The sequence below is a fragment of the Emys orbicularis genome, chromosome 3 (genome assembly GCF_028017835.1).
Source record: "Emys orbicularis isolate rEmyOrb1 chromosome 3, rEmyOrb1.hap1, whole genome shotgun sequence".
NCBI classification, from domain to species: Eukaryota; Metazoa; Chordata; order Testudines; family Emydidae; genus Emys; species Emys orbicularis.
Genome location: NC_088685.1, coordinates 126,369,964 through 126,397,126, shown reverse-complemented (window position 1 = coordinate 126,397,126; position 27,163 = coordinate 126,369,964). Strand labels below are relative to the sequence as shown.

General features: G+C 40.8%; 1 protein-coding gene across 10 annotated transcripts in view; it reads right to left on the bottom strand.

Moving 5' to 3' along the window:
- Positions 1–27,163, bottom strand: part of QKI (QKI, KH domain containing RNA binding) — a 323,675-nt gene that overhangs the window by 68,779 nt on the left and 227,733 nt on the right. For 9 of the 10 annotated variants that reach the window (XM_065401352.1, XM_065401353.1, XM_065401354.1 and 6 more), the window contains one exon: positions 18,792–18,935. The exons of the other annotated variant lie outside the window; for it this stretch is intronic. In XM_065401352.1, the coding sequence (XP_065257424.1) occupies positions 18,792–18,935 (144 nt within the window). The remainder of the gene's footprint in view (positions 1–18,791; positions 18,936–27,163) is intronic. 10 annotated transcript variants of the gene reach the window in all.

Genomic DNA, 27,163 nt, shown 5'->3' with positions numbered 1-27,163 from the left:
GTTTTTATCAATAGCACTACCTTTCATTTATTAAAAATGAAAACGTTAAAACCGGTTTTTAATCATTTATGCTATTTATTTTGTGTACCTCACTGAACTTGGACAAGGAAAATAGTCTAGTCAGTTTCACTTTCTGGTTCTCCAGCTCTAAGGATGCATTCTTGACTGTACATACCTCAAGGAAAAGTTCAAATACAAATCTGTTATGATTTAAATGCTACAAAATGAAACATTTTTAGTAATTAGGTATTTGTGAAACAATTTTCATTTTTGAATTAAATCTACCAAATATCTTTTAAATATAAATAGCTACTGCAGACATTTCCAAATTTGCTTCATTGGAATAACAGGATAGATCATTAGACACCTAATGTTTCAAAATGTTGCTCTTTGCTCTGCTATGCATACAAGATTCTATTACTATTTCTCATACTATTAGGGATATAGCCAAGCTTTTCCAGTTAAGTTGATACAATTCTTTCATTGTAAACTAGGTGCCTGTCTGTCTACTGCCTTGCACCATTATTTATATTACTGTAGTGCCTAAAAGCCCTAATCATGGACCAGGACCCCCACTGTTCTAGCCACTGTACAAACACAACACAAAAAGGACAGTCCGTGCCCCAAATAGCTTACAATCCCTAAATACAAAAGAAGAAATAACAGATGGATATATTGTTTTAATCTTAAATTTATAATTTCTTGGTGTTCTAATCCTTGAAGTTTTAAAAACAATTTTAGAAGACTTTTCTTTGTGTAACTGATAACTTTATCGACTGTAACCCCATTTTACCAGATTAATTGTGTGTGGGTATTTTAGTGTATTTGCCCTTCAGCCAAATTTTGGTAGAGTTTGGGGCCTTGCAGCTGATCAGTTTCTGTGCTGGAGAAACTGAAGTTGCATAGTAAGGTATAGTGTGATTTATTTACACAATGTACATATTCTTATCTATACTATGGACTACTTGTGGAGCCAAAATGAATTTTCACTAATTTTAAGTTCTGCAGATATCATACGACCATCCCTCTTTCATACACGCTTTTATCACAAGTGAATTAGTTAACACGGACATTTAAAATCATCAGGCACCTGAGTTAACACCTCACTGAGATAAGGAAATCTCAGAATATTTTTCAGTTTGTTGCAAACTCAGACAAATGTTTCATCAGTTTACACACTACTCACAAGTTCTCATGACAACCATAAGGGCTACTGATTTATTTTTGAAAAATAAAAGCTTAGATTGCTAAACACAGGATGGCTGCATAAAATGGTGCTAAACCAGCCTAATTCAAGTCCCTTCTTTATCCAGCTACATTCTTACATAACCTTCATCAGAGTGCCCATGAGAACAAATATACTCAGGCCTGTTCTTTTCTCCCTTTCCCCCTTCTCTCTGGGCACACTAGTGGTTTGCATCCATGCAGCTAAATCAATGTAGCTACATAGGTGCAATAAATAAGGTGACCAGGCAGCAAGTGTGAAAAATCAGGACGGGGGTGGGGTGGGGGGGGTAATAGGAGCCTATATAAGAAAAAGACCCCAAAATCAGGACTGTCCCTATAAAATCGGGACATCTGGTCACCCTAGCAATAAAACAAAATAAAACTCCAGTATAGTCAAGGCTAAAGATCCGTTTTGAATTTAGGGATGCAGATTGAGGTGAGGATAAAGAGGTTTTTAAGAGGTCTCCATCAGCTGATGGGAAAGCACTGGGTGTGAAAACCGAAAAATAAGAATAATGGTATTTCTAAATAAAATATTTTATCCAAATGAATCATGAAGTATCAACAGGTCTAAAATTTAATGCAAACCCACAGGATTTAAATTATAGCTATGCAAGAATCTAAGGACAATGGCACCTGTATCTACATTACTACTAAATCTTTTTACATCTAAATTAATTTGAATTCAGGAAGACAAGTTTCAGCCTAACTCAGTTTGAGTAAGTCATTAAATGTGTGTGTTTAATACAAACCCCAATGATCTCTTAATTATGATGCCCAAATCCACTATAAAGTACTTTAAGAATTTGAAAACAATATATTAATAAAAAATATTGGAAATTTTCCCATGTTATTACAACACTAGTGATTCTGTGGTGTGGATTTTTTTTTTGGTAACTTCTCATGAAAACATGATGAAAGGCTGCCCACTCACAAATTTTCCCTTACATAAAATGGCAACCATCTCTTATTACGGTCAATGGGGCTGAAGACAGAAAAATGGCTGCCATTTTCCTACAGTACATTTACAGTTGACTTTTCAACCTGAAATCACCACACAGAGACATCGGTGTGTGTGTGTGTGTGTGTGTGTGTGTGTGTGTGTGTGTGTGTGTGTGTGTGTGTGTGTGTGTATATATATATATATAAAGTCAAAAGAAACTAAAAACATGATTTGTTTTTTTTTTAAATGATTTTTGGGGCCAAATCTCATCATCTTTGGGGGCCGGACTCATGATCTTTGATCTCTTGAGGTTGGCAATAACATAAAACCCATTTTTGTAAACCATTATACCTGATTTTTGTCTTTTCAGTTATAGAAGACAAATGTGATTCTCCCCCTCCCCGGTACTGGATCTATCAAAGCTGTGCCACCTACAATCTTCCTCTAGGAAATGCCCCCTGTACAGTATAGACACAATCCCGCTACCTTAATAGGATTAATGTAACCCTAAATTAAAGATAATTATTGTTTTAGTCTTTGGCCAGAAAAGCACACTATCTTCAGACAACTGCAGTACCTTCAGAACAATTAAAGGCAATGTTAAGACTATATTTCCAGCATTATACATTATATGGCATGTGACCAAATTCAAGTGACATCAGCTTCCTATCTAGCAAACAGACGTTAAGATTTCAGTAACTAAATATGAAACAGCTTTCAAAAGGAAAAACGCAGAACAAAATAACAAAAGGAACAAAAACATGAGGAAAAACAGGGTTGACTTGAGTTCAACAAACTGCACCCCCCCCCTCCTTTTCTATACATCTACAGCATTTCAGAATGGTCAGGAAGGCCATCACATATTCAGCATAGTATTTATTTAAAACATTTTCTTGTCTGCGTGGGTCACGTTTCATTTAATATTTCACAAGAACTCTACTGTAGGAGTGGAATCAATATCCAGTTAAGTGTCCCCCCACCCCAAAATATTGCATGTACATGTGTAAATATACTAAACCTTTGAATATATTTAAATATTCAATGACTATTTCTCGAGCCTAGTTAGAAAAAAACCCACTCAATCTAGAGTTCATACATGTGGAGCCCTTTGAGAACCCTAGGAGGATGACTAAAACTGTGGCTATGGGTGTCAAATACACAGCTTAGAAAGAAAAGAAAGATTAAATAAAACATGTAGGACTAATCTATTTAAATAGCTATTCGTTTTCTAATGTAGAAATTCTAACAGTTTAATTTGTTTATTTGACACAGCTTCTTTGTGAAATATTTTGGATCAGATAAATTCATAGTAATACTTACGTTTGTAGCGATGATAGATTATTTGGGAATTTTAGACCAATTTAGATTTTGAATTAGGAATAAACATCCCAAATACATAGTTTCAACAGATTAAAAACAGATCCCTAGAAGTGAAAAGCAAATCAAATTCTACAGTCCCATGCACATGGTGATGAGATTATGCTAACCATCACAAGCCTTCACTGCACTAAACATCATCCCTTGGTATGATTACTAAACTTAATCTTGCTGCATGATTGCTACTGTCTTGGGAAGAAGGGATTCATTTTTTTTCTTATTTACCAGGACAATCCTGCACTTGAAAATACCTAACTCTTCAAGTGCTGGCAACTTGGAATAAAATATTGCAATGGCTGTGATAATTTCACAGCAAGATTAATAACGTAAATTATCTGCTCTGAATCAATCATATTTGGTCTTCCTATTACAAAACTACTGCAACACCACAGACTGGCACATTTGTTTATTACACAGTTATTCAGGATTAGGGCTGCGAGTCTGTCACAGAAATCCCGGATTCTGTGACTTTCCGAGAACCCTGTGACTTCTGCAGTGGCTGGCCTGGGGACTGCCTGAGCAGCTCAGACAGCCCCTAGGCCAGCCGCAAGGGTCGCTGCTGGGGTCAGTCTGGGCCACACTCCACCCCCACCCCCCCCACCACTGCCAGCAGCAGGAGTTTGGGTGCAGGAAGAGGCTCCGGGCTGGGGCAGGGGGGGTTGGGGGATGGGAGGGGGCACAGGTTCCACATGGCGCTTACCTCTGTGCACTGCCTCCACCTGCAGCTCCCATTGGCCGTGGTCCCCGGTCAATGGGAACTGCGGAGCCCGTGCTCGGGGCAGGGGCAGCACGGAGATCCCTGGCCGTGCCTCCACCTAGGAGCCGAGGGACATGTCGCCACTTCTGGGGAGCCACATGGAGCCAGGTAGGGAGACTGCCACCTCTCCCCCCCCCCACCTTCCCTGCATCAGCAGCGGTGGTCCCGAGCTCCGGGCTGTCCCCCCACACCCCCAGGCACCCATTGTGCCCCCAGGCTGCTGCCACCCCTCAAGCACCTGCAGTGCCCCTGGACTGCTCCCTGCCCCAGGGCACCCAAGATTTAGTCATGGGTATATAGTACAAAGTCATGGACAGGTCACGGGTCGTGAATTTTTGTTTACAGCCCGTGACCTGTCCATGACTTTTACTAAAAATACCCGTGACTAAAACATAGCCTTATTTAGGATACTACTAGTTTGGCTCTTCTATCGTAGGAGTGTGTTTTGAGAGAGATTCTCTGCCCGCCTCCCATTTAATGAAATTGTCTAATACTCTTCTGAGAGACGTGGGCCTTCAACAAGGTCTGACCTGGTGCTCTGCTTTCTGCACTGGTTTGCCAATCCCCTTCGGGTGAAATCTAAGGCACTGGTTACTATCTACAAAGCCCTACGTGATGCAAGTTATTTAAAAGATTGGTTTCCGCAGCTCTGATACACTACCTAACCTCATCTTGTGCTCTAGTACTAAATACCCTATGGGTGAAGTTCACTGACACAGGAAGCAGGGCATTCTAGGCATAAGTTCTGCAATTAGTTATCTCTAGAAAATATATTTAAGTTAAAATCTCACCAAATTTATAGACAGTCACTTCTTTCCTAAACTTTTCACTGAACAAGAACTAAAAAAACCTTGGCACTTTGACAAATGTCAGTATTTTCTCTCTATTCTGTCTTTAAAACTGCGCAGTGCAGGGAAGCATGATGTACTAGTATTAACTACTATTATTTGGAAGCATTAGAACCAGTTTTAAGACACAAAGCTCACCCAGATACCACGGTGAGGTGTACAACAAAAAGCTTATTTATTTGGATTTATAAACAAAAATTAGCAATATCAACAATACTGGTTGTAGTACTGCACATTTTAGACTATTTATTTAGTCTTTTACCATTCCATTGCCATTAACCTATGCAAAATCTGATTCACCAGGAAAACCTTTCCAGACAGCCGCCAGGAAGAACCAGGACTCAAAATTCACTTTATTGCTGTAACATCTTCCAATTAACATCTACCCTTAGATGTTATACCAGTCTATGGTGTTGCAGTAGTATTTAAATAAATGTTTAGTTGTAAAACAAAAATAAACCAAACATTTGTTCTTCATATAAAATCTACCCAAGAAGAAGCACCATGCCATTATATTCTCTCATCAAGCTATAATGCAGGGACTTTTAAAGGAAGCTATGAGGAGTCAGGTGCCCAAGACCCAACGAATTTCAATGGGATTAGGACATCTACCCCACAGGCTCTCATTCAAAAATCTCAACATAAGATCCTGTGGGTTTCGAAGTGCATTAAATTCCATTTCTATTTGCTTTTCCTATTTTAGGTGTACTTAAAGAGGAAGAGTAGGATTTATCCAATATTTGTTTTTATTCAGATCAATCGTACTAAAGCTTAATATTCTTGTTAAGAGAAGGTGGCACTTGCAACAGCTTTCATTTCAGACCTTTACAGCTTTCAGCATAACAAGTGAAGGCATATTTATTTTAATAAAAAGAGAAATTTCTTTGAGAGGACACAAAGATTAAATAAACTGGACATACCATCTATAGAACAGCTAAAGAGCTGAATAAAACATACCATTATCTAAGATAAGCAATCTATGAGAAAAAGGAAAATACACTCACTGGTTACTGGTTTTGTGATAGCCCTCTCTTATCCCACCCTACAATAGGGACAGGCAAGGAGCACTATGGGTCTACCTACCAGGAAGCAAGGAGGTAATGCATCTGTCAATCAAGACCCATCTTTAAAGACCCCATTCTACCCAATTCTGTCAAGAAACTTTCAGAGTGAGACAGAACTTAGAGAAATGAGAGAAGGATAAAGACAATATCTCTTCTCAGAAGGGAGAAGAGTTACATGTAGGACAGGAGAACGGAGGACTACAACAGGAGGAATTATCAGAATAGTTTCCCTTAAAGTGTGGCTTTTTTCCATCCCACCAATAGTAGTCTGCCAAAGACATGGCTGGGCAATACCCAAATAGGGGCTGTTAGATTTTCTAACCTTTGCCCTGCTAATGCAGGGTTGTTCCTGCTCTGTTGGGTTTAGTTTTAAGTCTCTCAAGGAACGAAGCTTTACCACTTCCCTTTGGGAAATCGTTCAATAGTGCAATAGATCTTGCAGTCATGGCTCCACAGCCCAAAATGGCACTGGCCAGTTTTGCTGCCGCACTGCTCATGTCTAATTTGTCACATACCCCAAGGGCTCAGCATTATTATTTATAGGGTTTTTTTTCCTATTACTGAATATATATTATTTCTCCTCAGATATATTAGCTTACATTATCCAAAACTTGAAACCATTTTGTTATTTTCTGCGTGAATTTCTATCGTGTTCAACACCACCTATCTGTTTAGTACCTGAATTTTACTTTTTACAGATCACGGAGTCATATTTAGTATATTTGTTACTGTTCACAGCTGACAGGAAGAATTTCAACAAAGCCCCAATATTGGCTTTATACTAGTCTTCTGTAATTCTGTTTCCTTGAGCAAATATTGCAGTTTGGGGCATGTGATTAGATTATTCTTCTGGGGATTATTGGTGGGTTGGGCAGCTGGAAGTTTTTTGGGATGAGAAAAACAAGGGATGAAGGTTTGCTGATTGGAAATTTGAACTTTTTCTATAATCAGTCCATAAATTTTGATATGGTTAAATTTAATACAGGTAAGACTTTATACATAAATGGTATACTTGCACATCTGTATTAAGCATCCACTGAAGCCTGTAGAGGACAGACTCCTTTCATCTTAATTTGCCTTTTCAATGTTCTCCACCTACTTCAAAGTGGGAATGTGCAGATATGACCTTGTATAATTGTATACGCACACAAACCAAAACTTATCAACTCCTGCTTTAAATCTCTTAAGAATGCACTTTCAGAAATACAATATTATGAATTCTGTAGTGCTAAGGGGCAAACAGCCAGTACCAGAGATCACGTCAAAAAAACCAGAGGGACTTATAGAATTAAACAGCATTTAATTTAATTAAGTTGTAAATGATCTAGATTGCTTGCAATAAATACAGTGTCAAAAATCAATTTTATCAATGAAGCTCATTTTGATGGCAAGTTGCTTTTCATTCCCAGGACTCCTACCAGCATGTGCAATTATGTAAGATTCTGCCTCAGACAGAGCTGACTTGGGAGACAGATTTTTTTTTAATGTCAGCACACACTGCTTATTCAAGCTCAAAAACTAAATAGTATAGAAGTGTATCAATAGTACCTTCTGGATACCTTTTAGTGATTTACAACATAATTTCTTCTCTGACTTTAAAAAAGACTCAGGCATACACAAATGTCTTCCAAAGGACTATTCAAATGATAAACTCTTACCTATAGGCTCATTTAACCTAGTTATTCAAATTAACAATATTTCAACCTATTTGATTTTCTCCTTTTGTCTTCCATTTTCATATATACTCCTCTCCACATAAATATACCGTTTGTAGTTATTTTGTTCCCATCTTTCCTGGAACTGAACATAGTGAGAATGCTTCACGGTACTAGAAGAGAATGATTATTTGTGCATGGGACAGACCATTATCAGTCAGCAGTCATCTACCCAAAGCCTGGCTGCCTGACTGTGCCTAAATATGTATCTTTTAGTATTATTTGTATTACCCTAGCCCCTAGGAACTGTGGTATTGGACAAGGACACCACTGCACTCTCTTTCTAACATTAACATGTCACTCATTCTAAGAGATCGGTGACAACTTAAAAACCACATTTAACCAGGGATTCTCCACAAGAATGGCATAATCATCACTTTTTTCCTATCACTGTATATTCAACTGTTTCCCATTTTTCAACTTTAGCAATACAACTTTTGATTAAAAAACCAGAATACAAAACTAACATGGCATGCATTAAATGGATTAAAAACTGCCCGTCAGAGATCTCAAAAGGTAACTGTAAATGGGAAAATCATTGAGTGGATGTTTCAAGTAGGGTCCCACAGGGATCAGGGTTTTTAGCCTACGCTTTAACTTTTTATCAATGACCTAGAATAAAAACAAAATAATCACTGAAAGTTTGCAGATGACAAAACATGTGGAGTGGTAAATAATGAAAAGGACAGGTGATTGATTCAGAGCAATCTGGATCATTTGGCAAATGTAAATGTATACATCTAGGATGGGGGACTCTATCCTAGGAAACTGACTGAAAAAAACGGGAATGGGGTGGATAATTAGCAGAACATGAATTTCCAGTGCAATACTGTGGCAAAAGGGCCAATATGATGCATAAAGAGGGGAATCTTGAGTATAAGTAGAGAGGTTACACTAACTCTGTATTTGACACTAGTGCGACTGCTGCTGGAATACAGTGTCCAATTTTGGTGTCCACAATTAAAAAAAAAAAAAGATATTGATAAATTGGAGAGGGTTCAGAGAAGAGCCACGAGAATGATTAAAGGATTATAAAACATGCATTACAGTGATAGATTTTGAATCTAGCTAGCTTAACAGAGAGAAGGTTATGGGAAGACCTGATCGCACTCTGTAAGTACATACACAAGGAATAAATATTGGATAAGGGTTCTTCAATCTAGCAAAGAGACAAAGGTATAACATGAGCCAATCTCTGGAAATTGAAGATAGATAAATTCAGACTGGAAATAAGGTATGTATATTTTAGAATATTTCTGCACACCTTTAGAGCATTAAAATAGCAATGTGATGCATCTTTTATCTCTAGTATAGGTGTTGTATGGGGGGAGGGAGGAGAATAGAGGGGACTAGAATCCTAATTATTCCTTATCCCAGTAAAGGGCTGAGACACAAGCATGACAATGATAATGAATGTTCCAAGAACGAAAACTGTAAAAGCACTCTGTACACATTGTATTAAACCAGATTAAACATTCTATGGTGTCTTCTGCTGTTGTTGGCAAAGGGAACAGCTATCATTCAGAGTGTTAAATCCACAAGTAAAATCTTCATAGCATTCCACTTAAAAACAGCAATTGTCTTCATACATCATAAAGGCATAAACCAAAATGTAAGTTAGCCTTCAGAGTCCATCTACTCTGGTTTTTTATCTAGTTTCTTGTTCATTTTAATATTTTTCTTTAAAAGTAAAATGTAATAATATGTAAAATTTTAAACAATAGAGGTAAATTGTTCAAAAGCACCTACATGACTTAAGCCCTTTGGACTAACCCTGTATCTGGCCATAAAGAAGATTCAATAAAATGAAATTTATTGTGGGATGCTGTAAGATCTGTTTTTAATATTAAAACCTGCATTTTCTGTATATATTCTGAATTTTGTCAGAAGAGATTAGCAGCCCCTCCTCCCTTTACTTTTACGAACAATAAATGTGAGAAGTGCTTGAAAAGATGATCCAGCACTAGTGTAGAAGTTTAGGCTTGAACTGGAGCCCAGGCTCAAATGTCAACACTGCAATTCAACAGCCTGAACCCCGAACCCTATGAGCCCGAGTCAGCTGGCACGGGACAGGTGTGCATATTTAATTGCAGAGTAGACATACCGTTAGAGTCAGATCACAGTTCCCATTCAAAAACAGTAGTAAAATAGCAGCTCTACAAAAGAAACCACAGCAACATACTTGTTTTACTGTCTCCAGAACATTTTATTTCCTATACTGTCAGACACTGCTTAGGATACAAACAAGACTCCATGATCTCTGTCTATCCTGAGCTATTCTTTGCATATCCTCTATGTTAAGACCCATAAATTATCCCTCCCTATATACTGTTCAGAGGGGCGAATTCTTTCGGTTAGCTCCTTTTGTGTACTTTTCTCCAGCTCCTCTATGCTACATTCTTAACACATCCAATATGACTCCATCATCTTTTATGGATAACTTTGGAGATGGGGTTGTTGCATGTTGATGAAATTCAGTATTTGTTATGAATTCATTCTATTTAATAAATAACCTTTTCCTGATGTCCTGACTAAAGAGAAGTGTACATTCCAACTGTCAGCACTCCTGTACCCAGCCAACATGTCTCCTATATGGCAGCAAGGGAAACCTGTAACTTGATTAACTCCTCCACTACTAGCTCAGCCTAGCTTGTAGTGAACAGAGTTCTAACATTCAAGCTTTCAATAGCAGTTAACCGAAATCCATGACCGTTTCCATTTGTTAGGTCTGATCCTGGGTCATAATCTATATACCGTATATATTCGATCATAAGCTGGTTTGTTTATAAGCCGACCCCTCCCTCCCCCACAAGATGGATAAGTAAAAATGGAAAATTTGTATAATACGTTCATAAACCGACCCTATAATTCAGGGGTCAGCAAACTTTGGCTCCGAGCCATCAGGATAAGCCGCTGGTGGGCCGAGATGGTTTGTTTACCTCGAGCGTCTGCAGGCACGGAGGTAAACCTAAGTAAACAAAGTGTCCCGGCACACCAGCTGCTTATCCTGACGGGCCGGGACAGCAACTGGTGGGGAAATTTTGTGTGACCACCCCCCACATGACCCCACCCCTAGCCCAGGACCCTCACACTCTCCCCCATCCCATCCCTTCCCACCTTATCTGGGGAGGGCCAGGGGAGGATGTCTCTGGCCTGGCTGGAGGTCCTCCAGCAGGCTGGGCAGCGCGGCCGCAGCCTGCTCCGGCGGGCCAGACCGGAGCCTGCCAGCCCCGGATCTGCAGCTGCTTCGGAGGCTTGGGGGAGAGAAGCGTGGCCAGAAGCGGAGACACTCTGACCCCGCCTCTTCCCTTCTGGCTCTGCTGCCTCTCCTTGCTCCCTCTGTTGTGGGGAGGGGCTGTGTCGAACCTCTCCCTCTCTATACCCGTTCATAAACCGACCCCCTTCCCTGGTGCTTCCCATTTTTACTAAAAAAATTCGGCTTATGAACGAGTATATACGGTAGTCAGCTTGATTTACTGTACTGTTTCTATAACAAGTGAGTTTCAGATGTAATGGCTTGTTAGGCCAATCCACCCCATCTAGCTCATGGGAATGCCATGTCATAGCCCTGGCCTGCTAGGACCAGGTATCAGTGGTTCTACCCCATTCTGCTTGCTTTCCAAGGCTGAGGAGCTTGGCCTGCTTGGAACTGAAGAGTTTTCCTTCTCATAGACAGACGTGCCTAAAGAGAGTTAAGTGAGGTGTGTCTGCTCAGGTTTGAAAACAGTTTTCCTTCTCCTAAATACTGTTGGTTCATGGCACCTTTATTCCATAATATTCAGTGCAATGCTTCTGGGTTCCACCATCCACCACCCAGAGGACATGCCTCTATGCCATTATATTCCTGCTTCTATGGTCTGGAAGCAGCTGCTGATGGCTAGGCGATAGTACTGCTGACAAGGATCTGGGTTATAACAGATCACAAATTGAATATGAGTGAACAGTGTGATGGAGTTACTAAAAAGGCTAATAATATTCTGGGGTTTATTAATGGGAGTGTCGTATGAAAGACACAGGAGGTAATTATCCTGCTCTACTCGGCACTGGGGAGGCCTCAGCTGTAGTGCTGTCTCCAATTCTGGGTGCTACACTTTAGGAAAAATTTGGACAAATTGGAGAAAGTTCAGAGCAACAACAACAACAAAAAATTAGAAGGTTTAGAAAACCTGACCTATGAGGAAAAGTTAAAATAAACCTGGGCATATTTAGTCTTAAGAAAATAGAGAATAGTCTTCAAATATGTAAAGTGCTGTTATGCAGAGAACTGTGATCAACTGTTCTTCATGTCCATTGAAAATAAAACAACAAGCAGTGGGACTTAATCTGTAGCAAGTGAGATTTAGGTTAGATATTAGGAAAAAAACTATTTACTTATAAGGTAGTTAAGGTCTGAAATAGGCTTCCAAGGGAGGTTGCGGAATCCCCATCATTGGAGGTTCTTAAGAACTTAGACAAACACCTGTCCCAGGGACTGGACTTGACTTTTCAAGGTCCCTTGCAGCCCTACATTTCTATGATTCTATGTTAAGGTGGAAATAACATCATAAGATAGTCTTTAAGTTATAGATTTGTGATAACAAAGACTTGTTTAATTTGGGGAATACTGCTGCTCCCTTACCAATTTGTGACATTTCCTTCTTATATTGAGAGTTCTTGGGGAAGTGGGGAATCTCAGTTTTTTCATAACTGATTATTAACAGTCTTTCTTGCGATTCTGGACAATTTTTTGGTCTTTGCTTGCATGTTGGTTGAGTGTCAGTTAGAAGAGCTACATCATCCTTAAAATCTGAATATTCTAATGTGTTGTTAAATCACAGGATGCCTGTGTTGTATCTATCTACATTTCTTCTCATAATAATGATGCCAATGGGAATGCCAAACTGAAGAGGAAGGAGAATGTAGCCTTGTTTGAAACCAGTGTTTATATTAAACCATTTGCTCAAGTCTGTGTTTAACATCAAGGCTTTATATCAAGTTAAGGTAATTATTTTGTTGGCATACCATTATCACTTTATAGATTTTAAGAAAGGCACTTGTCAGCCTCCATCACAATTCACTCTGGAACATCTTGAAGTTCCTGATGAGTGGTTTTTGCCATTTGATGCTCTCCGATGACTATTTTTAGGGTGAAAATCTGAACATGTGAATCTTATGGGATGAAATCCAGTTTGTTTTTCCTTTAGCTTTGCCTCAATGGCTTCCTTTATTCTGCTTAAGAGGACAGGCAGTCCTCTGCAGTATCACTGAAAGGAATGTAACACTTCACCAGTTACTGCAATTGCTTAGGTCACTTTTTTGGTATTTTGACTATAATGCCATTTTCCATTGTTCTGGAAACTTTTCCTAGGTCCCATACTTTTTTGAGAAGTTTGCTGATTTTTATCAATAGTCAATAGTCTCATCACCACTATCTTCTAACATTTCCCATGTATTTTCTCATCTCTTTTTGTGTGCTGCTTTTTACTACTTTTTCTTTTGTTTTACACTCCTTCCCCCCCAATGCTTTTTCTGGAGGTGTTTGGGGAATTGATGATTGCTTTTGCTTGTTTCCTTTCTTTCACACAATTCCACACATCCTTGTTTATGCAGACTTCAAGTTCCTTTGTCTGGAAACCAGCTACAGTTATTGAGGCCTCCATGACACTGCCATGCAGAAAGGACCGTATATGATATGACTTCCTGTGCTGGATCTAAGTCCAGGGATCCAGGGTAATGCTCTAAAATTGTGAGAGTCCTTCCTTGGAGAGATGCACTCAATGAATAGTAATGGGAAATTACACCTCCTTCACTAGATCCTTCAATTGTGGAGTTCCACAAGGATCTCTCCCCAGCTCTTTTCAATATCTACATGCAACTACTAGGCGAACTGGTCAGATTACATGGACCCAAATGCCAGCAATATGCAGATGATACCACAGCTGTACCTACTTTTCACCAAATACAACCACACCACTATCACGAAGATGAGCTTCTGCTTGAACGAGATCAGCTCATGGATTAAGAACAGCTGGCTGAAACTGAACCCAAACAGTGATCAAAGCAGTATAAGAATCTATATAAGTATATGGTATAGCTGTAACACCTGAAATCTGTTCCTCCACTTCAATTTCAAATTGCTGTTGTAATGTGTAGTCTGTTTAACTTTTGCTGTCTATTTTCTTCTTACTTTTGGGGGGTTTGTTTTTCAAGTTTGATCTTCAGCCTTGCCACAGATAAATTGTGGTCATTTCTGATATCAGTTCATCTGTGTGCTCTGATGTTCTGGAGAATTTATCTAAATTTTCTTCCTATACACACACTCAATCTGGTTCCTAGTGACCCAGTCTGGAGAACTCCCAGTTACTTTTTAACCGTGTTCCACAATTATGGGCCCTAATGTCAGGCACAGTTCTCTCAGTCTTTCACTATTCTGATTTTGGGAACCAAGGCTGTGCTTCCCCACTGCTTTCTCCATTCCACTGTCACCATCTTGAACTTTGGCATTAAAGCTCCCCCATTACTAAGCAGATGTCATGCTTGCGAATATTGTTAAAGTTGTCCGTTGGTGGATAACATTGTGTAACTGTCATATTTATGTATCGTGTTTGAAACTTAGCTCGGAGCAACCACCAGTCAAGCCCATCCCTCTTCAGTTAGATACTTCCAAAGTTTTACAGTAAATAGAGATACAGAGACAGTGGCACTTTTCTTCAAAGGGGATGAAGGTGGGGTGTAGGATGACAGAAGAGAGAACAAAGGAAATTACCAGTAAGTAATTTTCACCTTGCCACCTCAGAGTGTCTCATCTAGAAAGAGATTGCGTGTACAGTCTTCATGCTGTTAGCTTGAGAAGGCAGGGTTGGAAGTGAAATATCAATCCCTGAGAAAGGCTTGGGAATCTCAGGGAAAGACCACCACCACATCATTCCTGGATTCAAGAGGTCTGAAAAGCAATGGAGATGATGCCATCAAAGAGCAAACAAGCTCACCCCTGCCTTGTACTTCCTGACTTTCCAAAGCACTCTTGGGAGGAAAAATAGGAGTGTAGCAGCACCAATTTTGTGCTCCAGATAAATGACTCGTGTGCCCATGGACTCAGAGCAGAATCAAGGAAACTTGCCAGAACTGGTTGTAGCAAACACACCTATCCTGGGGTACCAAATTTAAAGATTAATTGAAGTACATAGGGGTTCAGACTCCACTCCTCAAGAAGAGGAATTGATTGATGAATCAGTCTGCTCCTAAACTGTATGCATACTCTCTCTGAAGATAAACTGCAAAGATATGCTGCCAAGGCACTGGGACATTGGTCTCTGTTCAGACCAGGTTCTTCACCAAAGGGCAGACTGATGAATTGAAAATGGGAATCCTCAAGAACAAAATGGAGGAACTGCCCATGAGCTAGGCCAGTGGTTCTCAATCTTCCCAGACTACTGCCCTTTTCAGTAATCTGATGTGTTTTGTGTACTCCAAGTTTCACCTCACTTAAAAACTACTTGCTTACAAAATCAGACGAATTCAAAAGTGTCACAGCACACGATTAGTGAAAAACTGCTTACTTTCTCATTTTTACCATATAATTATAAAATAAATCAATTGGAATATAAATATTGTACTTACATTTCAGGGCATAGTATATAGAGCAGTGTAAACAAGTCATTGTCTGTATAAAATTTTCGTTTGAATTGATTTTCTATGTTGCCTGTTGTAAAACCAGGCAAATATCTAGATGAGTTGATGTACCATCTGGAAGACCTCGGTGTACCCCCCAGAGATATCCTGTTTGAATGCCACTAAACCAGGCAAGTGGGGATATTAAGGTACACATTCTTGAGACTGATGGAGCATAAGAAGTCTCCCTCTTGGAGAGACTGTAGGGGTACAATAAAATTTAAAAAAAACCTGAATTCTGCTTTACCTCTGCTCAAGTTTAAGTCTATTTTCTTTGTAATAGATCTCTCTATGGTATTTATCAAACTTCTCAAAATCCAGAGATGTTTTAATGTATGTCTTTCAATTCTTTTATTGATGTCTCCACAACTATGTTTTTAGTTTTAGCCAAACTACAGGAAAATTTCCAAATTTCTTGGCTGATAGAATCTGTAGACCATGTGGTACATTAACAGAAAAATACAGAGAACCACTAGACATAGTAAGCTGAGCTACACAAGAAATTGGTTCTCTTTCATAAATAGTTAATCACAGAAAACCAAGAACTGAAGATGAAAAAGTTAAGATTTCAAGAAAAGAACGGAAATTGTCATAGTGAGGTCTAAGACACATACAACAAAGCTGAAAACTGCAATATGAATATTTCAAATTAACACAAAAAACAATAGAGGAATCAAGGAATTCCAGATGTAAAGCTTCCATTCCATCTTTAACATAACTATGGCATCCAGATATTGCATCAGTCAAAGACCAGTACACACCATAATAATTCATATACTCTTCAATAGCTAGGTGAACAGAGACACTAACAATGTAGTAAGAAAAGTAGGTTGAAAGTTAACCAATAACTACTAACTATGCAGATACACACACTACACTGCACAGGCTCCGGAACTGTTAAAATAAATAAACCTCAGTAGAGTGCATTAAGAAATTTGTTCAACAGGTCAAGAACTCTTGGACTAAACCAACCACCTAAAAGGTAGATTCAAGAGAAAATTATTGGGAATTACTGGACTAGCAAGGTCCAAGGGCAATGAAAAGGTCACCCCCAATTGTTGGGAAAAGGAAAACTGCTAGAATTTCTACCTTTGTGCTGTCCCAAGACACTGACTTGGAGGGTGGGGGCAGCCTATACTTTTTTTTGGGGGGGGGGGGGGGGCGGGAGGGAATCCTCTAGCTTGCAAACTGATAAATGTGAACTTCCACTTCCCTCTAGCCATCTCCTCCAACACCTCCAGAGACTAATGGCTGCGCCCTGCAGACAAGTCTCTACTACACCAAACTTCTCTAAGCTATTTTACACTCACCCTGCTCTCTCCCACATCACACACATACTTTCTGGGTGTTTGAGCTTCCCTCGAGTAACTCCAGTCTCTGCCTCTGATCCGTCTCAGTTTTTCCAAGCTGCAGTATGAAGTTCACACAGTTCTTGATAGTTTCATGATGGCTGCCCACAGGGCTTTGAATAGCAGCAGAGAAATTAATTGGAATCTTGTTAATTTCATTCCACTGATACCTGACAAAGCTCTGACCATAAGTAGAAGCAGTAGGGCTGGCTCATCGTGTGCAGATGCAGGAAAACAATAAGACATCAATTGAGTTTTGCTTCACATTTGTGAGACTAACTTTACAACCTTAAGTGCTAGAATTTTAATTAAAAAAAGAGAAATGTCAATTTCTGCAGAATGTGATGGCTTATGCTCCCACACTCATTGGGGAAAGGAGCTCAACAGTATTTTCTCAAGTCTTGATGTATCACATACTAATCATCATCATAAAGGCTTAGGGGGCATGCCTACATGAACATTTAAGTATGTTTACATTGCAATTAAAAACCTGTGGCTGGCCCATGCAAACTAAGTCAGTCTCAGAGCTGTTTAATTGCAGTGTAGGCGTTCTTTGAGCTCTGGGACCCTCCCAATTCAAGCCTTAGTTACACAGATAAATGACATATTTGTGTTTAGTATTAAAATATTAGACCATTTTGGAATAAGAAGGGATAGCTTTTACAGGTACTTGTTGACTAAAAATAGGAAAAAATATTTTACGTACAATCACTTGGAAGTGGAGGACCATAGGAAGTTATGTAAAAGTTGACTGTGTTCTTACAACTTAAAATAGCCAATTAAGCATTGAAGAAATTTTTATGAAAACTGTTCTAATTTAAGTAGTAATTTAGAGCTAGTATTTAACACAGCTACAAACAACTGAAAATAATGTTATATAATGGAAGTACTAAGGCTTAAAACTAAAAGTGTTAGCCAGCACCATGGAAGAAAATTAGTTACTTACTTCAACAGCTCATTGTATGCAAAAATAACTCATTCATTGCCCACAAGTTATGCTTGGCTAAAAATAAGGAACAAATTCATCTCTTATTTCCTTCGTGATTTACCTTGGTCATCTTATATCTAATTCTGTGATCCACATTCTGTCTTTAATAGTCAACTCGTTTTGCATTTCCAGGCTAAACATCTATTTGATGTTCCTTCTAAAAACCACTGAGTCCTAATAGTAAAACAATTGCGAACGTATCATAAATATAGGGAATTCAACATTAAAGGTATGAAATCTAAGTGAAATAAACAATATTCATACATACAAAGCTTGTTAATTCTAAAATTCAGTTTCCCTCCTGTTCCTTAAAATTTATTAGAATGAGCCATAAAAATCAATGTCTCCACTGAGTCCATGTTTTTTAGTGTCTAGGAGTGTTATAAATTTAAGTTCCTGAGCTTGCCTTTTGAAGGTGTTGTGCATGTTTTCTTTGAGGAGGACAGAGATGAGATATGGAGTGATTGCTTAGTGAAAAGTTACTATTTTCCCTTAAAAGTAGTAAACCCAATCTTCTCATAGAAGAGACACACATGAAAGCATATCACATTTTCTTCCAGCACACTTTACTTAGCATTCCCTTAATGGGATCAGATTTCCATTTATCATGTCACATACAAAAAGATCAAAATCTCTCTGAAAAAAACCCAAACCCTGTTTATTGCAAAGGCTAATTCCACCCTCCCCCGCCCCACCTATCCCAATTAAATTTTAAGAAAACAGAGGCATTACAAAATATATTTTTCACAACTATGTTTTTAAACTGCTGTTTTCTGTACTGCAGCCTTATTCTTTCTACTGGAATGTTACTTGGAATCTGTATTTTAGAAGTCACAGCTCAAAATTTGGAGAGATCCGAATGTAATTACTTACTGCAGGTACCAGTAATTTTTTCACTTCTTCAACAGCCCTCTTCAATTTGATTTCTGCTCTGTTTTGAGCATCTTCCACAGTGATTAGTACATGTAAATCTTCATTCAGGTGTTCCCAGTTGGGCTTGCCTCTGTTTTGTTCCTCCTAAAATAAATAAATAAATTAATTAAATCAAAGGCACATGGAAATTATTGAATTTCCTTGGCTACTGTATATTCATAAAATCTTTATCAACCTTTTTTGTCTTTAGGGTTTAAAAAAGCCAAACAAAAAACGACCATCACAACATATGGTGCCTTCAACAGATGACAAGAGTTTCCAGAGTGGGGAGACGGATTGGGTGGTGGGCAGAAAGTCTGAGCAGATCTGAAAACTGAATACAAGGTTTTTTTTGTTTGTTTGTTTTTTTTAATAAACCACCTTAACCTAAGACAGTACTAAAATTTACTTACAATTTTCAAACAATTTAAAAAGTTAACGTGAATGGGGGGGCATAAGTATAAAACTGCAAAATTTCCAGTTGACTACTAAAATAACTCCTCTTCAGAGCTTATCTTTTGTTTAAAATAACAGCAAAGTGAATAAGACTTTTTTTTTTTTAAACAACAAGCACCGCAATGAATAAAACTTCTTTAAGAACAAGTAACCCCTTCCTCCAGCACGTGGAATAGAGAAAAAGCAGGATGGGGACAAAAAAAAACCTTGAATGCTTAAATGGCCCCAGAGAGCAGTGTCTAAACAGATGAAGCACGTTGTTGGTTAAATAAGAGATTACTTAAGTACCTGTAACTAAAGGTCCTTCAAGATGCATCGTCTCTATTTATATTTCAAATGCGGATGCGCATGCACGCCATGTGCTGGAAATTTTCAGTAGCACTGTCCGTTCACCTCCATGTGCATCATACGTTGCCTCATGTTCCAGGTGGGATTGTAAGAGGCCATGCAGGGCAACACTCCTTCAGTCACCCTGTTACTGCTGGTTAGCCCAGTCTGCAGCAGAGGGGATGGTGGGTGTGTCGTGGAATACCCAATAAGGACCACACATCTCGAAGAACCTCCAGTTACAGGTAAGTAACCTCTTCATCTTTGAGTGATGGTCCCATGTATATTCCAAATGCAGGTGAGTATCAAGAAGTGATCGGCTTAGAGGTGGGTGAGAGGATGCAAGAGGTACTGCCTTCTGCCGCTCATTGGTCGATGGAGTAATGGGCTGTGAAGGTATGTACAGGGCACCAGGTCACCGCTCAGCAGATGTCGTGCCAGGGGATAAGTGTGAAAGGGAGCACGTAGCAAGGGGCTCAAAGGGAGGTCTGGTGAGGGCGGAGAGCACAAGATTGAGGTTTCAGAGGGGTGGGGGTAGTTTAAGGACAGGTAGGAAGTTGTTCAACAGCCCTTTGAGAAATCAGGTGGTGGTGGGATGAGTAAAGACAAAGTGTCCATCCACCGGCAGAAGGAAAGCACTATGCACTGCTAAGTGGACCCGGACCGAGCTAAGGGCAAGGACTGAAGTCTTAAGTTCTAAGAGATAGTCCAGGATGGTGGGGATGGAGATGTCCTTAAGGAGGAGACATATGTTACACCCAGTAGGTGAAATGCTTCCACTTCACTGTGTAGCACGCCTGTGTGGAATCTTCCTTGCTGTGCATAAGTATGTGCCAAACTGATGTTGAGCAGGCATAGCTGAGACCACTCCACCATGGAAAGAGGAGAGCATCTCCTTGCGAATCGTGCCCCCTGACCTCCTGGGAGCAGTAGAGCGGGAACTTAACAGTTTTTGCAAGTAGCAAAGAGGTTCCAGCGAGGGGTGCCCCAAACACTGCAGATAGAGCGAAGAGTGGGGTTGTATTGTTCCTACTCCTGATTGAGGAACCAGGTCCAGCTTAGCACGTGTGCCAGAGAGTTCAGTGCCCCCGGGAGGTACACCACGTGGAGTGTGACATTGTAGTGGACACAATCATCACACAGTGACTGGGACCCAGTGCCCCCTTGTCTGTTTATGTATGCCACTGCAATGGTATTGTCGGAGAGGAGCTGAATGTGTTGGGCTCGGATGAGGGGCAGGAACACATGGCAGGCTAAGTGGACTGCTCGCAGTTCCAGAATATTGATGTGCAAGCATGCTTTGCACTGTCCCCAAGCCCGTCGGGCAGCATGTCTGTCCAGGTGGGCACCCCAATGGGCTAGGGAGGCATCCATGGTGATGGTGGCTGTGGGGGTGGGAGTGGTGAAGGGGATGCCTAGTAGCACTTTGGCAGCATTAGTCCACCAAGCTAGGGTGGCCCGGATGGGGCATGGGACAATCAGGATGGTGTCAAGGTGGATGATGTGGAGTCTGCAGACAGAAAGGAGCCACAATTCCAGAAAGTACATGTGCAAGTAGGCATGCAGCGTCACATGGGTGCAGGCCGCCATGTGGCCGAGGTGGCAGAGGCAGCGGCGCACTTTGGTGCGTGGATTTCGATTTAGGGCTGCCATGAGTGCCGTCAGGACGGCGAAACTGTCTGCTGGGAGGAAGGCCTGCGCTCCCATGGAATCCAGGTACGCCCCAATTAAATAGATTGTGTCGGGACAAGCACATAATTCTCCTCATTCATACAGATGTCAAGAGTGGCAAGGAGCAAGCAGAGAGCACGGATGGTCGACGTAGTTTTGGCGAGGGTTGATGTCACCAGTAGCCAGTCATCTAAGTAAGGGAACACAAGTTGGGCCATGATGATTGAGAAGACTTTGGTAAATACCCTTGGGGCCGCTGCAATGCCAAAGGGAAGAACTCTGAACTGGTAGTGGTTGTGAAGTGAAGCAACCTACGGTGGGCCAGATGGATGTCAATGTGGAAGTATGTGTCTTTCACGTCAAGGGCTGCAAACTATGGTCCCTGGGGAAGGGAGGGAATAATTAATGCAAGTGTCACCATATGGCACTTGGACTTCCTGATGAAGGTGTTGAGTAGTTGGAGATCGAGTAAAGGATGGAGACCTCATCCCTTTTTTTGGATGAGAAAGTATGGGGAATAAAAGCCATTGCCGACAAAAGGGTCAGGCACTGGTTCAATTGCACCTTTCATCAGGACGGCATCAGCTTCGTGTTGAAGGAGGCTGCAATACGAGAGATTCCCAGGAAGTGCCCATGAGGGGACCCCAATAGGATGGGAAGGTAAGGAACTCGATAGAGTAACCGTGCAGTATGCTCTCCAGTACCCAACAGTCCATGGTAATCTTGCCTCAGTTGTGGGTGAATAGGGCAAGATGGCCCCCAAAGGTGGTAGAGGAGGCCGGGGATGGTTATGTGGGGGACTCGCAGCTCTTCAAATGCATGTCAAACTGGGTCTATGGTTGATTCCATGTTATGGCGGAGGAGATGGCTGATGGTTGCGGATGATGTGATATAGGGCAGCATCATACAGGCTCCTGATACGGAGTGTAATTGGGCTGGTATGGTGCACAGAAGCGTGACCTCTGTGGTTTTCAACGGGGCACCGGGGCGTAAATCCTGAGATAGTGGAGTCTCGCTCTCGAGACTTACAGAGAGTGGAGGGACTCTCTTAGAAGAGAACAACTTGTCCTTGTTGAAGGGGAGGTCTGGACCTCCCTGGGGCAGCCAAAAGGATTGCAGCTAGGAGTCTCTTCGCATGACGATGCCTGTGGCAGGAGAGCAGGACGACGTATCCACTGCATCCACTGCAGCTTGGAGGCTAACGTTGGCCATCAGGTGGCCTTCCTCCACCAGGGTCTGGAAGATCTGTTGCTTGTCCTGTGACAGATCCTCCAGGAACTTTGCTATCTTGACACAGTTATTAAAGTCATATCTAGCAGAGTCTGGTAGTTGGATATGCAGAACTGCAGGGCTGCAGAGTAAATCTTGCGGCTTAGGAGGTCAGGGTGCTTTGCTGCTCTATCTGGGGGTCTGGAGATATGTTCAGTCTCCACATTCACCACCTGTGAAGTGGCGGGAGGGGAAGGGGGGAGAGAAGAGGGAGGAAAGCAAGTCAGCCCTCTTGGCTGGGACAAAATACCTGCATTCCACTCTCTTAGGCGTGGGGGTGCATGAAGCTGGTGTGTGCCAGAGTACCCATGTAGGTTGAAGGATATAGTTTTTTATGGGCAGGGCAATGTGCGATGGTACCCTTGGGTAGAGGATGTCTAGCAGCTGGTGATGTTCATCCAGGACTTTCTCCAAAGGTATGACCATCAGGAGGCAAGAGGGCTGGGGGGAATTGGTACATTGTCGGGAGAGGATGACGCAGCTGGCGGTACCAGCTCCTGCTCAGTATCTGTTTCCAGATCTGAGCTGGATGGTTCCAGCACAGGGGCTCAGATGGAAGGGTGTGAGGCCTGTGACAGCGAATATGGATGGTGGTATGGGTTGCATGGTGGCCAGTGTGCCCATAGGGGTCGGGTCCTGGGGGTACTGCAGGCCCCAAAGGTATGCGTATCAAGGTGGTGGTGCCACAGCGCACCCTGCCTGATGCAGCTGTCACGCGCAGGAATCAGAGCTGCTCCTGGACACTGGGGAGAATGATGGTTCCTCTGCTGGCTGAGTAGCTGTGGCGTCCAAAGAGACCACCGGTAGCGGTGGAACCATCAGTGCGCGGTCAGTCCCACAACCGTCAGGTGTGGTCTCTGGCCCAGGAGGAGCGGTGCAACCGCCAGGGTAGGGGGCTGTGGTGCCAAGGGCAGTGGCAAGGGTGGATCCGGCAGGTCTAAGTGCAAGTTTAGAGCAGTGATTTGACTAGCCCAGGTGTCCAGGGTACATCCCACTGACTGCTGAAGTGGGGAGGCATGACCTGGCATGGTTTGGGGAGAAAATGCTGTACTTCACTGCAGTCTGCAACAGGGACTTGCTGCAATGGCCATATGAGCACTTATGAACTTTGACTTGGACTTGTTCTGTGCTTGCAATGCTGTTGGATCCAGGCAGGAGGTGGCAGATGGGTATTCACCGCTGGTTTGGAATACACATAGGGACCATCACCCGAAAAACTCAGCAATTTCAAGGAACGCTACAGTTGCCACCCCATATTAATTGCTCTCAAGAAAAGCAAAGTTAAGGCAATGTTCTCTTGATCTCAAGTATTTACAAATATGCATTTTTCTTCCAAAATGAAGGCAACAGAACATAAAATACAGGTTTATCTTTGGACTGATTTAATTGCTTAGGATGACAAGAGTTAGTCTTAATATCTTTGTCTTAAATGGAGAGTGAACAGAAAAAGTTTGCTCTACCTGAGCAATATTAGAATATGGTAATATTTTAAAAGACATTAAAAACAATGGCTAAAAGCTCTAAAAGAATTAAGTCCCATTAAAGCCAGAGATTGAGACACATTCAGAAAAAAAAAAAAAATCTTGTACCACCATGTATATACAGAGGCAGTTCTTAACAATTCTGGAATTAAATTGATCTAAAAGCATACTGGGCATAACAGAACATTCTTCTGAAACGTACTTGTGGAACAAGCTTTTAACATTACCTTTCAAAAACCAAAAAACCAAAACCAGTAATTAATATTTCAAGAAATGGAAGGCAGTCTGTGTTGATTTCAGAGGTGACATTTTAAACTCAAATTATTTTAAATCCTTCCAACAACTCTCAACCAGGTTTTTTTTTATTTTTATTATTTATACAAGTTTTAATCAACAAATACACTACTAGGTAATTTAAAGTGATAAAAACCTGAGTATTCCACCATTAACAAATAGTGTGGAATATTTTATATTTAATCCATTATAAAAGTTTCTATGGAACAGACATGCATAAAAATTAAAGCATGAGAAAATGTAAGGGAAAAGTATCTGGGGGATATAGCAGGGACAAAGGAGACAAGAGGGAATACAGAAGGGAAAAATCAAATGATCTTAGATGTCTAAACTAATACAAGAAATATGGGGAATAAACAGGAAGAACTTAATTAGTAATTAATCACAATTATGACAGCAGAACAGAGACTTGGTGGGATAATTTACAACTGGAATATTGGTATAGAATGGTACAGCTTGTTCATGAAGGACAGGCAGGGAAAAAAGGGAGGAGGCGTTGCTTCGTACATCAAAGATGTATATACTTCCACTGAGGTTGAAATAGAAGAGGGAGGCAGACCTATTGAGCATATGTGGGTAAGGATAAAAGGGGTAAAAAACCAAAGGTGATATAGGTGTCCACTACAGACCACCTAACCAGGAAGAAGAGTTGGATGAGGCCTTTTTTTTTTTTTTTTTTTTTTTTTATTAAAGAACAAAATCATCCAAACCGCAGGACTTGGTAGTAATGGGGGACTTGAACTATCCAGACATCCGTTGGGAAAAATAATACAGCAGGGCACGGATTATCCAACAATTACTTGGAATGTATTGGAAACAACTTTTTATTACAGAAGGTACAGAGAGCGACTACGGGAGATTTGATTCTGACAGGGAGAAACTAGTTGAGAATTTGAAGATGGAAGGCAGCTTGGGTGAAAGTGATCATGAAATGACAGAACTCATGGTTTTAAAGAACAGCAGAAGGGAAAACAGCAGAATAAAGACAAAAATCTTCAAAAAGGCAGACTTAAGCAAACTCAGAGAATTGGTAAGTAGGATCCCGTGGGAAGCAAGTCTAAAGGAATAAAGAGTTCAGGAGGATTGGCAGTTTTTAAAGAAACATTATTAAGGACACAAGAGCAAACCATCCCAATGTGTCGGAAAGATAGGAAGTACAATACAAGACCCACTGGCTTAACCAGGAGATGTTAAATGACCTGAAACTCAAAAAAGAGTAATACAAAAAGTGGAAGCTAGGTCATATTATGAAGAATGAACATTAAAAACACTACAACCATGTAGGGACAAAATTAGAAAGGCCAAAAATGAAATTAAGCTAGCTAAGGACAACAAAACATTTTACACACACACACACACACACACACACACACACACACACACACACACACACACACACACACACACACACACACACACACACACAGAAACAGAAAGACCAAGAACAGGCTAGGCACGCTTGCTTCCTGCAGCTTCCATTGGCCGGGAATGACGAACCGTGGCCACTGGGAGCTGCGGGGGGCTGAGTTTGCGGACGGTCAACGTCAGCAAAATGTCTCATGGCCCACAATAAGATTACCCTGATGGGCCGCAGGTTGCCTGCCACTGGTCTAGATAATCCTTAGCCCTGCCTCAGTGCTGGGGACTGAATTAGTTGACCTACTGAGGTCCCTTCCAGTTCTAAATTTTATGATTCTATATTTGGTCAAAGATTCAACCGCCATGTTCGCCTTTTAAAAACTCCACTGCAAAAGAGAGAAATGTTCAGCTGTCAGTTAACAGTCTTACATTTCTATGATTCTATGATTTGTTATACTGGAGGAATGGGAAGACATACATGAACATAAAGTGTATCAATACATAAAATATTTCTCCTCACATGTACTGTATCAGCTACTGAGATTCTTGGGAAGTGTGTCATCTAAACCTCTATTTTTACAAACATGTTAAGTAACATTTTAAATAATACTGATTGGAAGACTACTTATAAGAATTTCAGGAGCTGAGAGAAGAGAAAAATAACCTTCATTTACAGGGGTACAGTCTGATATCAAAAGATCAGAAGATTCACTATGTGCTCTCTGCCATAATTTAATCTGCTACAGAAGAATCCACCAAAGGACATTTGAGGCGTATTTGGCCCACTCACCATATCATGGTCAATACTCTGGTACCTTGGCTTTCATCTCAGAGTAAATTACCATTTACACAATTCAGATTCAACTTTTAAAAGATTATCCTAAGCAAGAGTAAGTTAAATTTTCTTTTATAAAGATGGAAACAAACAGTACCTTAATAGGAACCAACCTGAACCATATTTTTAAAATCCTATTTTGAGAAATCAGATTAACATTCTTAAACCAGCAGACAACAGTATGATAATCTACTGCTCGCTTTTACTTTTGCACTAGATGTTCATAAATCGCCAGGAAGAGGAGCATTCCACTGCAACTGTGTGGATGATTGGTGAGGAAGGGTCAGAGACAACATCTGGAGCCCTAAGAGGACTATCAAAAGAACGGCTGTAGTCCAAGAGGGACAATGACAAGGAAAGGTGTCCTGGAGTAGGAGGGACAAGCTAAATGAACTGATGTTTCTACAGAGGGGATTGTCTGCATGCAATTTGAACCATCTCTGTTCATAGTGTAAATAAATAAAATACAGAAAGATACCCGATTCTGTCACCATTTTCTCTAAGAATGGACACTGATCTGGTGCAATGACTCTAAATAGGGTAGTGCTCAACTGAAGGGAAACAATATACTCTCTTTATGGAAGTTCCAATCTGCCAGCAGTGGAAAGCACAACACTCATGATAGATTTACATAGCTGATG